We start from the raw sequence: 17,251 nt of genomic DNA on the forward strand, positions 1-17,251 counted from the left end.
TGGTAGGAGAACGTTGGCCTAGGGGAGCTGAGAAAGTTGTTACTCATCCCCAGTAGGCACACCTTTCCTTCTTTAGTGTAGCAATAACAGAAATGTCAGTTAAGCTGTGCCTATAGATTTTTTTTCCCATACTGTTCATGTTATGTTGAGACTCCTGGCAGTATTTATGTCCAGTTGTGCTCAATTATGCAGGTTTTCAAATAAATTTTTGTCCTTTTCTTTTCCTCTCAATCCACAATCACATTGTGCGTGTTGCCTCTTGAAGCTTGCATCCACCAATGAGTGATGGTCTCGGAGGAAATATCTCATACAATGCAGAGAAATTATATATATGTATTTTTGGTGGCACATCTTCAAGGGAACAGTGACTCTTTCGTGATCAAACAGAGCTTCCTCCTTCTCCCTTCTACCAACAGGTTTGTCTTAATTTCAAAGGAAGTGCATCCAAGATACTTGAGGATGATCATTTTAAGCCTCAACCTTTTGTGAGTGTTTTCTGTTGCTGATGCTGTTGTTTCCCTCATTAGATATCTTTGGGCTTTGATACGGTTTCTGAGGTTTCATTCCTTGCATTGCTTCCTTCTGCCTAATTAATTGCTAAGTTGCCTGCTGCACATCAAAGGTTGAGCATTTCCTAAAGAGTAACTAGTTAAGCATGAAAACTAATTGGACGCATGACCTAATTATTGGTCTCTCTCTGACTCATACTTTTCCTTTATTTCTGTCAGATTTTTCTTTTAAAACAACAACACATACTAATTGCTTCTACGGAAGAAATATTACAGAGTTGCAAAAGGGAAAGTGCAAAAAATGTGTACTTGGTCTCCCTACCCTGGAGATGTAGGAACGTGTTTTTAGAAGGAAAAAAAAAAAAAGGGAAAAACCCAACAACGCTGTGACCTTGTTTAACAAAACTCGGTTTCCCTCTGAGGACTACGTTGGCTGTTTTTATTTTCCAACAGCCTCCTGCACTTGGCAGCTATTTCAGGCTCTGTGAAACTTTGCTGTATCAATCCTTTGCTGTCTTGTTTAAGATTAACTGTCTTCAGCACAAAATTTATTCTTATTTTTTTGATTTTTATTTATTCTGGAAAGAAGTTCCTCAGAGAAGAGGGGTCGACGAGTATAAGTGCCAAAAGCAATTATTCCTGTTCTTATTCCATCTGAAAAAGTGTTGTGCCATCACAGTGAGTTTCATATTAGCCCTGTGCTGTTTTTGTAAAGTACCAGAGGAGAACAAGTAGTTCAGCCAGAAAAACAGAACCTGTGAGGGTAATCAATAGCGAATGGCACCTTCCTATGTCCTGTGAATGTGAGGAAGGCTGTGGCACATCCTGGTGAACAGAGATGCTGGAGAGGTCAGGCAGTTGGGCAAGGTGGTCTTTGAAGCTTCCTTCCAGCTGAACTGTTCTATTCTGTTCTTATGGGAGGAAAAGAAGGAAGCCCAAGGTGGAAACAATAGGTCCAAGCATGGGCTGGCGTGAAGGCGCGTGTTCTGAAGCTGTAAAGACAGAGCAGTCATATTAAGCTGTTTTGGGGCTGAACTGTTAATGCGTGGCAGATCAGCAGTGATCTGGCATTCTGGAGCAAAGTCAACAAACCTGCAAAATCAAGTTAAGTGGGGAAATCCTCTGGGTCCTGCTGAAAGCTGCAAGCACTGCAGGCAGGAGTGACCTTGAGGAGGGGAGTTGGGCTGTGGCTTTGCCTGTGCTCTAGGTCTTGAAAGGTAAGTTTGAATCATAACGAAAAGGACTTCTATCTTGCAAGCAAACAGACTTCTTGCATTTTATTGTACGAGTGATGTACTAATGCGACAGCTTAAATAGAAGAGCTCTCTGAAATTACCAGATTTCAGTCAGTACACTGCTCAGGCTGCTGCTGGGTGCTGATCCCTGCCTCAGGTGTGCTCTGTGAGGGAGAACTGCCTCTGATGTGGGTTTCCTTTATGTACAACCCAGCACCCGAGCTCCTCTTAGGTCTGAAATCCTCTATTTGAACGCAGGAGTTCAGCGATGGTGCTTTTTTTTGTATTACTTTCCACAGTCTTCTGACAGATCCATTCTGATGCTGTGTACTTCCTCTTTTGTGTGTGTGTGTGTGTGTGTTGCATTTCCTCATCAAAATGAGGCCAGAATTGGCAGAGGAGCAAGATTTTTGTGTGCTAGAGTGCTTCCATATGACCATTGTACTCTTAACGTCTGTTTGTCGCAAGATGCAAAGAAAGACCTGATATTAGAAAGGCTTCTTGACAGAGATAAGCAGCTCTGCCTGCGCAAATCTGATTAGCAGTTTTCTGTAATTACCACCCAGCTTCCGTGTGACCTATTTAAAAATACCTTGTCTTTGTGTTCCCTGGGGGGCCGTGGATCGCTGGGATCAGGTGGGGAGGAGCCTCCTGTAGGGCCATGGCACTGCCTGCTGCTGCTTTCCCCTGCAGGACTGGGATTCATCTCTGCAAACTTGGGAGTGCAAATGGCACTTTTCTGGGCGGCTGAAGCTTTGTTTTGCTCAGACATCAGAGTTGTGTGCAAAGCACAGGGTGTTAAGAGAAAACAGTTTACGTTTGACTTCCTGCTCTCATCTCTAAGACAGAATGAGAAAAACCTGAAGTACTGTAATTTCACTCTTAATAATTTAAAAGCGTAGGCCTCTGAATGTTCATTTTTCCCTCACCTGACCCATTGAGGTGTTCCTAAATCAGAGTACCACTTTATGAAACAATTGCTTTTTTTATCAGAGGACAACCTGAAATATCCAGGTAATTATTTAGCACTGATAGCACCTTCTGTCCTGTGTTCACACTAGGATATGTCCTGCTGAGGAGATGCTTGTGAGCCAGAATACAGAGCCAGCATTTTGAGGCTTCACTTCCACATCAGCCTGTGGTCCCACTCAAACTCTCCATTTGTATTGAACAAACAAGAAGACACAGAGCCTGAAACTTTAAAGAGCTCTTAAAATAGATATTATAAAGAAGGAATAGTGCTAAAATGACACTGTTGCTGAGGAGCTGTGTTGACTAAGTCGGTTTTAAAGATGTGTCCTGGCCTGTACTTAAAATCCTGTTAGCGTATTTTGTGATGTGACCTGTCAGAGCCATCGTGCTACCATCAGGCTGAGGAAAGGGATCTGTCATTGAGAAGCTGTGAACTTCTTTTACCAATTCCCAATGTTTATAAATACACAATGAATTACACAGCCACCTCAGAATGTTTATTTTATTTGAGTAGATAAGGCGGGCTCCTTACCGTACGGTAGAGCTGGTGGCTGAAATTTTGGTATGTCCTGGAACAACCGTGTAGCTCACAGCAGCTTGAGCTTGCTGAGGAACACACCTGTCTCCCAAATCTGCTGCAGCAGATGTTCAAGGTTAGCACTCCTGGCTTTTTGTCTTCCCTGTCAATATCAGTTCTTCTTAACAGACCCGCTCAAAGGTATTTTTTTTTAGGAAGTATTGTTGAATACTGAACCCACACAGTGAGGATTAGCTACTTTAGAATTCGTTTCACATTGGACTTAAAAGCAAGGTCGAAGACTGCAGAGGAAAGGTAAAGTCACTACGCTGCTGACTACAGTCAGGTGAATAAATGTTCCACCCTCCCAGCTTAGCTCTGGTAATGCATTTTGTCCTGGACATCCAGCAAATTAAGCTGTTTAAGTCTTGGCTGCTTGTGAATATATTCTCTTGTAGGAGATCAGGATGGGTTTTTGAAACGCAGCCGGATGCCCACAGAGGACGTGCCTACAACTTCCAAGAGTCTTCCTTGTGTTTGTTTAGATCGTAAACTGAAGCATCCATAAGTAAAAGTATTTCTTCACTGTAGTTCATATTTTTTCAAGCTATTGGTAACTAAGAATAAGATGTTTTTTGAGGCCTGGACACAGCTTGCTGAACAGTTTGGGGCATGCTTGTAGCTGCAGCCTTCCTGGGCTGCAGGCGGCCTTGTGGGATTTGTGCCTTGCTCAGGTTTTGCTGCTAAAATCCAGAAAAGAGCAGCAAAGTTGGGGAAATGCACTGCTTTGTTATGCTTCTCATGAAAGAATTATTTTCCATGTAGATTGTTCTTTTCTTTTTTGATGCAAAAATAAGAGTATTTTTGTACAGTTCACAGTTTGTCTACTTTTTGATGTGTTTCCAAAGCCCGTGTAATTTCAGGATCCTAAATCTTTCTTTGATATAAGGAAAAACGTGTTTTAGTAAGTATTAAAATCAAATGGCTGTAAATCACAGGATTGGGATATTAATCACAGTTTTGAAGTCACCAAAGAGCAGAGTACTTTCTCTAGGAACGCAGGACGTCACTTCTCACTAAAGCAGCTCCAACATCAGAAGATCTGGAAGTAGGCCAACGTGCTGTCAGAGAGAAGAACGAGTGTGGAAATTAAGAGATCACAGAGCCCATAGTAATGAAACTAATTTTAAGGAAATTAACAAGTGGAAAACAACTAGTAGTGCAAGTTGTTAGGAGCACGAGCTGCGTGGGTACTGTGCTTGGAGGGAGCTTGAAAAAGAAGTGCCCTGGGGAAGGGGACTTGGGATGGGTTCCCTGGGGGAGGTGGTGATGCTCAGTGTTGGGGCTGAGCACAGTGTGTTGGGATGCGGTGTTGGTGTTGGTTGGTGCCAAACAGATCCCTTGGAATGTCTCAGAGACATCACTCCTGGAGACAAGAAGTGCTTCTTGCCCTCCTGTCTGCCCTTATGCAAGTCTTTGTGCAGGGACTTCTGTCCAGATCCTGTGCTGTGCCCAGCAGTGAGCTGGGGCTGCCACCTGGCCGGCAGGTCTGCGCCGCGGGCACGCGGAGCACACGTGATGTGGATATTCATAGCAGTTATTAGCTCTATTTCTGTCGGTGGCACAGAGAGTGGTTTTTCTTTAGGCTTATCTGCTGAAAAGGTGTGCTGTCCTTATGAACACTTTTTCATGCAAATCTTTTAATAGGCCTTCAGAAGGGCTGACGGTAACAACATGTTCCCAAGCCTTCACTGTAAAAGCCCCGTGCTATTGCAGATTTGGACTCACCTTGCCTTTTTTGGGGAGGTTCTGTTGAGCCACTTGGTTGTCTTGCATTATGGACATGCTGCATACCCTAAAGCTGATGCCTAAAGTGGTGCTGAAAGCTTACAGTTGCCTTTTCCTACATTGTCATTCAGAGGATCAGACTCTTAATATACTGACCAATGAATGAAAAAGGTCTGATTTCAGTTTTTTTTTCTCTCTTTAGCTGTTTGATTCTACTGTTACAGGTTGAGAACAGTATTTATCAAGAGCCTTTATTTACTACCTGTTTACATTAACAGTTTTCCAGCCGCTCATAATTGTGCTGTGTATGTGTACATGGTACATGCAGCCTTTGCAAACTCTCTTTGTGTCTTACAGAACTGCCCACACTTGGCATGGCACAAAGGGTTTGGTTTTTCAGTTTCTTGTATGTCATTGTATTCAAAACACTGAGAATTGTGCCTAAAGACAGCAAGTGTTCACTGCTGCTCCTTCCTTGTTCTCTAATAGAAATACAGAAGAGAAACGCTGGGGTGCAGATGAAGCTGTTGTGAATTCATTAGCTGGCACATATATTGAATTTGTCTTCATGGTGAATAGGTCTTAAATAGTTGGAAAAAAAACATCCACAAAAGAGAAGATACTCGTTGACCCTGGACTTTGCTTTTGTAATGGAGATGCAGGTTGGCAGAGCTCTTATGCAAGCACAAAAATCAGCCCAGAAGCACACGTGTGGAGATGTAGTTGTGCTGTGGGTTTGAGTAATCTCTGATGTTTTCACCTGAAGTCATTGCCATGTAAACAGGCACGTTCTTGTTGCTGCCCCTTTTCATTTTCTAAATGGATATGTTATTCAAAATATCTCTTTTAATTATATTAAACCAAACAAAAGGACCATAGTGCCAATCTTTGAGGGAGTTACGTTTTGGGAAGACCACTGCCAGTCTTTTTTTTCCGTTGTTTTAAATGCTTTCAGTGTGCTAAAAAATAATGTTTTTACAGTCAGTTGTGCTGCTTTGCTGTGTGGCATAGCAGTCATGGAGCGAGGTGGCTGTGAGCTGCCTGACAGACACCAACCTGCTTTATGGCTAAGCCAGAGTTTGTTCCAGCCGCTCGGAGGACACGTTGCATCAAGCTGACAGCTGCCCCATAAAACACACAATCTGGATTAATTCAATTCTACTTTTATCACTTCACAGAAAAGCAGATCCGCTGTTTGTAGTGTTTGTCATTAGCAGGCCTTCAGCCATCATCTCAGGTGCTTTTTCAGTCCCCAGGCTGGAGATGCTGATCTGTCCTCTGCCTGAAGCTGCTTCTGGGTCCGACCTCCTGCAGGGCTGTTCCTCAATGTGTGCTGGAGGGCAGGGGGATGAAAGTGGGCGCAGCAGTGCTGCAGCAGTTCCCTTGTCACTTCAGGATTGGCTGCTTCATCCCCTCTTCTGTTTGGGACCCTCATTACAAGATGGGGAGACAAGAAGAGGAGGCTCAGGGGAGAGCTCCCTGTCCCTGCAGCTCTCTGGCAGGGGGTTGCAGTGGGGTGGGGATTGGCCTCTGCTCCCAGCTAACAGTGACAGGACAAGAGGAGGAGTGGTCTTCCTCCCTCCAACTGCCGACCCCATTGCTCATGTTCCTTGGTAACTGATTTCCTTGGAAAGCCTTTCATAGTTCCGTTTCTCAGAGTTGGGCGTTGTTCCAAAAACATTCTCTTGCAATAATTAGATTGCTTTGATTCCTTTTAATTAAATCATGCTAAGTAGGCTGTCTGCGCGTGCAACAAAGTCTCAGGTTTAATGCGTCTTCTGCATTTGGAAACGGGGGTTCAGATTGGATCCAAGCCACGGCACAGCAGCAGAGCATCCCACTGTGCACAGCATCCCCTTCTGCAGAGGTTCATCTCAGCTGCTCTGAGGAATGAGGGAGGAAAGGTTATTACAAATCAGCGTAAGGAAGAGTCAGGCTACGCTGGGACAAAGTGTTGGTTGCGACGCGGGAAGCGCAGCGCATGCTGAGGTTTTGGGGCACTGCCACACGGGGCCTTTAACGTGGGTTGTCTGATTTGTTTTCATCCCGTTAAAGCAAAACCTGTAATTAGGAAGTGGTTCTGAGGCAGAGCCATTCGTTTAGGCACAAAATCCATAGAACCGTGGGAATGACTTTATGCAGCCAATAACTACTGACGTTTCCCAGTGGGATAGATGTCGGTGAATTGGTTTTTCCTCTCCAGTCGGACTCGTTGGGGGGTTCCTGTTACCCCCTGCTGATCAGGGAATGCAGCATTGTTTTATTTATCCTCTGGAAGATCTGAAAACGCCCTGAAAACGATGGGACAGTGGTGGGGAGAGGGGACGAGACAATGTGCTTTCAGAACTCGCAGATGCAGTGTTGTAGTTGTTAAGCAAGCTGAGGTGGGGATGGGATGTGCTGCCCTGCTTTGTGGCTCCGGGTGGGGGGAACTGCGGGAACCTCTCTGAGTCCAGGAGATCTGAAAGGAAAATGTTTTGCTTTACCACAGGGAGTTCTACATATTTTAAAGATCTAGGGTGAGCTATTATTTATTCATTGATACTGATGGCTTTTAAGACGTTCTCGAGTTTTTTTTACTATCCCAAACTCGTTAATTAATGATAGTGACATCTTTCAGTTAGAAGTGCTGCACAATAACATGTTATCCTTGCTTAGTGGTGAATGACCAGCGTTACGTGAATGTGCATCATGCTAAAGACAGTCTTTCATTTCCCATAGGAAAGTGTCCTGCTGTCCTTAATCTGCAAGCGTTTGTGAAGCCTCTGCTAAACAAAAGATTAAAAGCATGGCAGGGAAAAAATAGGGTGGGCTTTTTTTGGTCTTTTTTGTGCAAGCTGCAGTTTCTCCGTCAAGTTTGCCATTTAGCCTGCTTTGCCATAATACCTGTATCTACGTCTGTGTTGCAGGACAAAGCACTTGTGCCTTTTGTGCTGCAGGTGTCTGTGGCTGCAAATGGGAGCTCTCCAAGGCTGATGGACACTTCTTAGGTCTCTGTTCTCCCACCTTCCCCTTTTGAATTCGAAAGCTTTCCTTCTTGAAGGCAGGAGCAGGACTCCTGGCAATAGAGCTCAGGCTGTCTAGGAATGGGCATATCTGCTTTTTTTTTTTTTTTTTTTTTTTGGACAATGTCTCTGGTTTGTATTCAACCTTAGGTTGTTTGAATGAAGTAATCAGCTACTCGTTTCCTACAACTGACATCCTCTACCCTCCCCCCCCATCACGTGAACAAATGCTGCACTTTCCTTGTAATTACAGCACTTATTCTTCTGGTATTTGTTCCATACCAGCAAAAAAAGTCTTGAGAAGTCTTTAAATAAATAAATTAAAAGAGATTATCTGGTCCCATTTGTTACACAGATATCCATTTGTTGTATTGTGCACCTGAATGATATGTAATAAACTGACACAGGGAAGTCCTGTGCTGACAGGTAGGTGATTGTCTGCTTATTTATAGACTCCCTCCTCTCCTTTTCATCCTCCTCCACCCTATGTTTCTCAGTGTGTAAATTATGTGTTTGCAGTTGGGATCTTTACATCTACAGCCTTTAGTTTGAGGGTATGAGTTCGCCTCCATTAATTGAGAACTGTATTTAATATTTATGCTAACGGGGCATGAGGAGTGTTCCAATGAGTGTGTTCTCCTTTAAAAAAGGGGAGCTGAAAAATTACCAACCACTCTGGTTTAGTGTCTGGTGAAGGTGCCAGCAGGCAGGATGTGATTTAAGGTGCACATTTTTGCACATCAGCACCTTGATAACAGCGTTGAAAGGGGAGAGAAAGACCTGGTGGGGCGAGGGTGCTAAGATTAATATGGCCTCTTGCCTTTACTTGGTGTGGAAGTCCCCAGGAAGGATGAGTGTGTCAGATCACTGGCTCTTCCTTAATATATTTTTTTTCCATTTGCTTGCTTTGCTTCATGGCTGTAATCATGCAGATGATAGCATTCATTCTATCCATCCTGCCTACTGGCTTGAGGTGCTGCATATTGAGCAATGTGGTATCTGTTTTTCAAGCTGCATAATCAGCAAAACATTTTTATATTAAGGAAAGCGTTTCAAGCCTTTACTATGATCTTTTAAGACTTTCTTATCCTTGCATGCTGTAGAAGAAAGGTTAAAAGGCATTAACTTCTGAGACCTTGACTTGTAAGCAGGCTTTCAACAGTGGATTTTGTAGATGTGTGCCTACAATTGTCCTGCTCTTAGACTTGGTGGTTCTTTATACATCAGTATTTATTAAACCATTGTGATTCTGGATTCTCAGTCTCTCTGGAAGTCTGAAGAAAGAGAGAGATACAGCCTTTTATCTTTCAAAGGACAGTTGGAAGACTTGCTGTTATTATTTGGCCTTGCTTCAAGAAAATGCACTTTTGAGTATGACAAACTAGCTTACTACTTAGACATCTTGAACTTAGTCAAGCAAAAATGTTTTGAAGTATTGGGTTCTTTTAATATCTTTTTTCTCCCAAACGTAGAAATGTGCTATGAATCACTAGCTTGTTGAGCTATGTGGTCAGGAAAGATTCCACCGTGTCTGTCCTCAAGGCTGTGAGAGCAAGCCAGGTGCTTCAGAAAGCAAGCTGAGGGCTCTTGCTCACTTTGCCCTCTTCTCATCCCTGTGGGAATATCAGATTCACGTGTGGGTTATTCTGTCAGCGTGCATATTCCCATACACCAACTAGAGGGTTATTTTGTTTATATAGATATCCAGTAAACCTTTTGTCTTCTTTCTCCAGTGTCACAATACTTCTGTCTTAAGTAGTTGCCTGCATCTTAACTGATTTTTTTCTTTTTTTTTTTTAACACTTGACCCTGTATGTCCACAGGCCAGGTACAAGCAGAGCCTTGATCCGACGGTGGACGAGGTGAAGAAGCTGTGCACATCCCTGCGGCGCAATGCCAAGGAGGAGCGGGTGCTGTTCCACTACAACGGGCACGGTGTGCCCAGGCCAACGGTGAACGGGGAGATCTGGGTCTTCAACAAGGTGAGGAGCAGAGCTAAAACAGTTGAATCCCTTCACGGCTGTGTAAACGCTCGTGGTGTTCTGCCACATTGGCTGAGTTTTCAGGATGTAATTGTGTCTGCAGATGTTTGGTTCTGTGCCTACTGCTGTCTGTTTTCTCCATGTTCTTGAAGTTCTTGTCGTGGCTTCACTGCCATGTGTCGTTGCTGTGTTCTTAGCATGACGTTAGCATTGCATCTAAGTTGGAAATTAGGAGCAATTCCTTCTCAGAAGGAGTGGCCAGGCACTGGCACAGGCTGCCCAGAGAGGTATTCCTGAGCCATAGAGATGTGGCACTGAGGAACGTGGTCTGTGGGCACAGTGGGATGGGTTAGGCTTGGGAATCTGAGAGATCTCTTCCAACCTCAGTGATTCTATGAAATCTAAACTAACTATGGATAACCATTGTTAAAATTGCATGAGGTTGGTGCATGAGGACAATAAACAATACAACTAGCTTTAGTTCCAAATCAGAGAGTACTAAGGAACCTCTACAGGATTATATGTATCTCTTATGTTTTTAAAAATCTTACCACTCCTGCTTAGATGTGTAGATCCCGTGCAACACCTTTCTGGTGATACCAGGTATGATGTAAATGTGCTAGTAAAGCTATTTAGTGTCTCTTAAAGTAGCTGATGGAGAAGGGAGTCTTAGGGAAGTGTGAGATACTGCTGGTAGCGGGGGAGTGCATCCAGCTGACACAGCTTGCAGGGATTTGCTCCTATTTTATTTCAGGAACGTACTGAACTTCTTTTCTCATACTTCTCATGTATTATTTTTGTAATTGAATGAGCATTCAATAATAGCTTGAAAGAGCAAGGAGAGGAAGGCAGGGGAGAAAGTGCAAGAGGGCATCACCTTTTTCTGGTGCATCTCTACTGGAGGCTCGATTAGTATTCTGACCACCATCCTAACTGATTATTTTGAAGCTGAATTTGGTGTTTAAGAACAAATAGGAGTGACCTTCTTCTTACTTAACAGCCAGTGGGTAATAAATAAGCCAGTAAGAATGCTGAGCAGAATGTGTTACACATGGAAGAAGAGGAAATTACTGCTCAATGAAGTTGTGTGCTGTGCCAAATGCTTTATTAAGAGCTTACTGGGTGTTTGCCAGTTTGCCTGCAGTTTCAGCTGGGGAATGTGGTGTGGGCTCCTCTGGTGGTGAAGAGCTGAGGTCTTTTATTTGCCTTTTGGACTGCAGGAAAAGAACCTTAATTGTCATAAACATTGACAAGTAACAGCAAAACTTGGTAGCTTTTGCAGCACGTTACCAAATAGTGACTTCTTATTTTTGTAGAGAAAGAACTGGAAATGGAACTTTTTATTTAAACAAAGCATCAAGATGCAATAATGTGCTTTTCATGCGCTTCCTGTGAGCATTGCTGGACTAGTAAGGATCGATGTTCTCTGTGGTTTTGCTCTCTATTGTTTTCGTACAAAATCACAGCGTGGTTTTAAGAAAAAAGAAAAAATCAGAAACTGCAAACTTCAGACAAGTTTGTTGTAGAGTTCTGGGAGCCCCTCTGAAAACCAGAGGAGTGCTGTTTGCAATGCTTTTGAGTTTTTTAAGGAAAGTGATTATGGAATTAATTCATGCTCACTTTCTCGTTTGGCTGTTGCTTTGAACAGTCACAGGTGGGTGTTGGGAGATGTTGGTTAACCCACGGGAACTTTCTTGTTACAAAACCCAAATCAGAGAACAAACCACAAAGTTCTGTCACACCCACAGCCCCACAGAGGAGAGCAGGCATCACCCTGAGCAGCCACGCTGGGAGGACACTGTTTAACACTCTTTTTTCCTTCAGATTCTCTCACTCACATACTGTTAGCATGGTTTGATAAGCTGTGCGTGACCCCCACAGTAAATGTGGAACATAAATTTGTGCCGGTTTGCAATAGTGCAATATTGGTCAGAGCTGTCATCCAATCTGAGCTGGAGCGGCATGCGTTATAAATTTAAAGTTAAAACAACGTGTGTCCCTGAAACCTCTTCAATAATACATGTCAGAGCAGGTTTTCTTTGTGCAACTTACTGATTAGAACTGCCTAAACCCTCAGGGTCTTTATGAAAGGCTGTTCATGCATTGTTCCACCCTGTAACAATTTCCCAAGTTGCAAACTCCCTAAAACTTTAGTAACAAAACAATTTTTTTCTATTAATTTTAATAGGCCAATCAAAACTTTTTATATATGGGCAAAACCAGATTCTGGAATGACTTAGTATTTCCTATCTTACCTAACATATGGTCTCTAATCCCTTCTGTCTTTATACACGCCGATACGTGTCCTTGAAAATTTGATTTTTGTAAAAGTTTTATTACAGCTATTTTAAGTCTCTTGAATTTAAATGAGAGTTATGATCCCATCCATCATGCTGCTGATGTTAATAGGAGCGTTGCAGCTTTTACTGTTGGTTACGGGCTGAGCTTAGTGCAGTATGAACATGAGCAGGTTGCCCTCTGGCTGCGGATGGGCAGGGTTATGCAGGCAGCCGCGGTGCGTTCGGCGCTCGCTCTTTGTGGGCTCAAATGACAGAAGTGAACTTTCATCTGTACTTTCAGTTCTGCTCCTGAGGTTAAGGTTCAACTCCGTAGCTGACTGGAAGTCTGAGTTTTCATCCTGTTTCTGTAAGGAGCTGTTGCCTCCAATTATTTTGTCTGCGTGAATACCTGGAATTGCCCTGGCACTCGTGGCTGGCCTGCACCCAGACACGAAACCATTGCTCACAGCCCATCTGCGACCAGCCAGCCAGTTCTTAATCCACCAAACAGTCCATCCTTCAAATCCATACCTCTTCAATTTAGAGAGAGGGATGTGGAAGAGAAGGAACAAAATACGTCATGTTTATAGAGACGGAACTGTTGGTACTTGGCTTTGCTGAAGGCAGGCTTTGTGGGTATTGATGTTATTGGATAATTCTGAAAGTTGCACAGAAGCTAATAAAATCCTGAAGCATCTCATTACACTAAGACGGGGTAGCTGCTGATGGGCTGCGTAGTCTTAATTATCAGTCCTGATTTATTGAAGGAATTTTCAGTTTGAGATGATTGATGCTAAATTAAAGACATCTGCTTTACATCTTTGATCAGCGTTGCAGAAATTTGAGCTTAAATGGGAACTGTTAAATGCTGGTTGGAAGCGTTAGAGCATATCAAAGCACTCTTTGCATTTCAGAATTTCAGTTTAAAGTTCAGCGTTTCAAACATTTCATTCACAACGAAATCTGATTCGTTATCTGTACTGCAGCTGGATTTGTAGTTCTTATTAGTAGGTGTTGGTTGATGTTGGTCTTGATTAATATCTCCAGAGTTCAATCAAGGTTTTATTTTGTGGCTTCAGATTGGGTTTCATCGTATGTATTTTATTGCTGATGGAAGAGCTCTTGCCTTTCTGCCTCTTTGTAATGTGCTTTTTTCTTCTTTCAGAACTATACACAGTATATTCCTCTGTCCATATACGACCTGCAGACTTGGATGGGCAGTCCTTCCATTTTTGTCTATGACTGCTCCAATGCTGGCCTTATTGTCAAGTCCTTCAAACAATTTGCACTACAGAGAGAGCAAGAGCTGGAGGTGAGATCACGACCGGTTGCAATGCTTTTTGTTTCTGTTTGTGTGGTGGGGTTAAGTTTAAGCTTGTTTTGTCATACACAGCTGGAAAAGTGTTTAAAACCATGTTGAAATTCAAATTAGTTTGCAAATGATTTTGCCACTCCAGCCTGTCTGGTTTGGTTTGCTATCCTGTTAAAGTTGGAATAATTTTTAATGCAAGTGCTAATTAAATGGTAATGTTAATAGAATCAGTTTGTGCCCTAATGGTCTTTTCTGCTGAAATAAATGCTGAAGTGAAATAGATGTGTTTATTTTAGATTCAGAAGTGTAGTGTGTGGGTATGTATTTGGAAGTAGTTTGTGTTGTTGAGCCGAATGTAAAATTGTGAAAGCAAATTAAATAAACCCGGCACACAGAGGCACTGTCGCTGGTGATTTCTGTTTCAAAGAATGCTTAAGCTGGATGTGCTTCTAAAGGGAAACTGCCTTTAGTTGCAAATATAAGTACTAATACATTTACTGAAGTAAATCTGAAATGCAGAGTGAAAGGTAAGGAGCAGGAGCTGTGGTGCAGCAGCCTGGGATGGCAGAGTTCCCCGCTGCAGGGTCCTCCTGCTAGCTACAGCCCACATAGAAAGCACAGTTTGGAAAGGTTAACTTACACTCCTGTCATTCAAAGACCTGGAATTAAAAAAATCTTCAAGGAAGAATATTAATTAATGGGACAACTGACTGTTATAGTGTAACTATCAACAGATACTAACATTAGCCCTGGCTCTGATTCCTTTCATTCCAAATGCCAGTTTTTGAAGGTGCTTTTGTGATGACATTTTTGGCAAGCGGAAATAACATTTCTAGTAACAGACACCAGCCTAATAGCTTGAGACACATAGCTGTTTCCAGCATTCCTGCTCTTTTCAATCAGTGACTTTGCTGTACTTTGTAAAGTTTCTTCCCAAAGTCTGTGGCTTGGGAAAAATATGAAACTGCAGGCATGTGTCAGGAGTGTTGGTAATAGATGCCTTTTGGAAGCTGCAAGCTTTTTAAGTCAAGGCAAGTGTCTGGTGGCCATATTCTGCTCTCCTTTTCCATGTTTTTGTCTTTTATTTTTTTAAATCAGCATACAACTTTCATCACAATATCATCTACAGTCTCTGTTTGTAGAATGAGCCCTTGGGGTTTTTTCTTTTGTTTTCTCATTCTATTCTTAAGCAGTTAAAAGGACCCACGCTCACTCTCTCTCCCTTTCCCTGCTTTCTCTATGAGGTTCTTGTTCTCCTTGGCTCTTGCAGGGCTCTGCAGTGGCCCTGCTGGTGCCTGCTGCCTGGCAGGTATGTGGCTGCTGGGAGGCTAGTGCAGGAAAAGCTCCTCTTTGGAAGGCAGGAAAAGGAGGTTGCCTCCACACAAGGACAGCTGGGTACTTGTGGTCCTCCCCATTGTAACCATGTCAGTATTTATTCCAACAAAAATAAATTCTATTTGCTCAGGGTTTTTTGGGTTTTTTGAGGGGGTCAAAATATGCTGGGGAAATGGTGTTAGTATTTATTTTCTTTGCAACGTGGGTTAAAAATGCCAGTTAATTTGGTTAGAAAAATACTTCAGGTTGTATGTTGAGCTTCCCCCTGTATCTTTAGACTTCATTAGCTACTGAAGGCTCACTGACATAACAGCTTATTATTAATAGGCAGTGGAAGACTTGCTGACAGAGATAGGAAAGTGATTGCAGAGCCATACAAAATCTGGCTGAGAATTCATGTGGAGTGCTGTAGTGACCCAGTAGTCCAAGTTCATGAAAAGCGAAGTGAAGCTGGAACTGGTGCTCAGAGGGGCTGCGAGGGTGATCAAGATAATTGTTAGCCCATCTTACTGAAAGGAGATTAGAGGAGCTTGCTGTTTTCTTAATCAGATAGAATGAGGGCTGAGGGGAGATGTGGCCGTGTGTGTAAATTCCTTGAAGGATAGGCTTATGGAGGAGAAGTATTCGTAGGATAATGTTGACACAAGAGCAACTAGGTATATAGCTATCATGAATAAGTCTGGTCTACAAGTAGGTAGATTTAGAAAATCCAAAGAGTCGTGCTCTAGAACAACCTCCTGTCTGGGATAACCAAACCCAGCTATTTCTCCACATGTAATTTCATGTGTCTGAGAGCATCCATTATGTGAGATGGATGCTGGAGGAGCAGGAGGCCGTGCCTCCAGACATTGCTGGTGGAGGTTCTGGTATCTCAGCGTTTTGCAAACTGGCACAAACAAACCTCTCACTGCTGGGAATGCTGTGTCAAGCCGTAGTATCTCTGTGGCTTGAGAGTGTGCTGTGCGTATGGAGCCTTCTCTAATCCCTGAATGTTTCCTGATTTCCACAGTGCAGCCCTCTGCCAGTGGTCAACTATCAGTTATAAAGCTATTACTCTGTAGTCGCAGCTAATGTGCAATTTTTTAGACACTGATAGTAATTTGTTTCTTCTTAATATTCCTTCCATTAGAAATCTAGAAATTAGTTGGTGAAGTTAATTAAGGAGAGAAAATATTATGAAGCATAGAGAGGGTGAAGAAGGGATTACATGCCATGGAACTGCAGTGGATGGATAATCATTAGATGCAAGCTACCAACTAAGAAATTGAATTTTCAGATTAAGCACACATTGTAGCTCATGGTTTTCATTAAATGGTGTGTGTCATACTTAGAACAATCAAAATGCATCTTTTTCCCCATTAATCTGCTAATTTTTCTGTGGTATTAAGTGTCATCAAGAAATCTTTAAATGCATTTGAGAGATAGTCAGACAAGCCAAATATCAGTGACTTCCCAAGCAGATATGGAGACTTCTTTGTGCAAGATGAATGTTTTATCTGCAGCGTTACGGCATTGATCGGTGAGGGCTGGGATGTGGTCTTCATTTACCACAGGCTCAAATCCAGCCATGGGCAGGTCCAGCTGTAGGGATCCCTTCTCACTGGCCAGGTGCCATCAGATCATGTATAATTCTACTAGAGCTGTAAGAATTAATTACAACATACTCAGAGGTATGCTTGCAATTCCCTTCTATTTAGTTTTCATTGTCTGTAGAATATAAAAGCTAGTACTCTTTCTTAACGTGAAATCTAAATCTTATTTTATCTTCAAAAAGTAGAAGCACAAAAAAAATAGTGATAGGAGCAGTGAGCAATGTGAGCAATAGGAAAGCAGTTAAAGCTTCTCTAAGATACCTGAGGAAAGATAATATTTTACCATGCAGCACTGCATTGTCTTCTTTAGAGAGCTGCCTCCAAAATAGCACTCAAATAGTAAATTTAAAAAACGCCTTTTGTTAATAAATAAGATATTGCTGATCTGTGGGAGTGAAGTGCTGCACAGATAGAAAGAATTACGTTGGTTTCAGTAAGATGGTGATGATGACTTTGTGTACCAGAGGCAGGAATCTGTCATGTCTTATCCTGGCAGACACATCGCCATAGGAAATATTTTTTATCTTAACGAGACTGCTTCTGTGAGGGAGGAGAGGAGGAAGGGCAGAAGATTTAGCTCAGGGTCCCAGAGGCACCAAAGCCAGCTGTAAACAACATGCAGCCACTTAGCACCATGGCCTGGATTTGATGACCTAGGAACAAGCGTGATATATCAGCTAACGGTTCATTTTTGCAGTTGGTCCTGCCTTTTGGTGGTGGGGGGG

The 17,251-nt window shown here is 42.7% G+C and overlaps 1 protein-coding gene across 3 annotated transcripts in view; it reads left to right on the plus strand.

Annotated features, from left to right (window-relative positions):
* The window catches only part of RPTOR (regulatory associated protein of MTOR complex 1), a 117,818-nt gene that overhangs the window by 17,400 nt on the left and 83,167 nt on the right, over positions 1–17,251 (plus strand). For all 3 annotated transcript variants that reach the window (XM_065735324.1, XM_065735325.1, XM_065735326.1), the window contains exons 4-5: positions 9,850–10,008; positions 13,453–13,599. In XM_065735324.1, coding sequence (XP_065591396.1) covers positions 9,850–10,008; positions 13,453–13,599 — 306 coding nt within the window. The remainder of the gene's footprint in view (positions 1–9,849; positions 10,009–13,452; positions 13,600–17,251) is intronic.

Source organism: Cyrtonyx montezumae, unplaced genomic scaffold, assembly GCF_038088225.1.
Source record: "Cyrtonyx montezumae isolate F1298 unplaced genomic scaffold, pur_monq_1.0 scaffold_19, whole genome shotgun sequence".
NCBI classification, from domain to species: domain Eukaryota; kingdom Metazoa; phylum Chordata; class Aves; order Galliformes; family Odontophoridae; genus Cyrtonyx; species Cyrtonyx montezumae.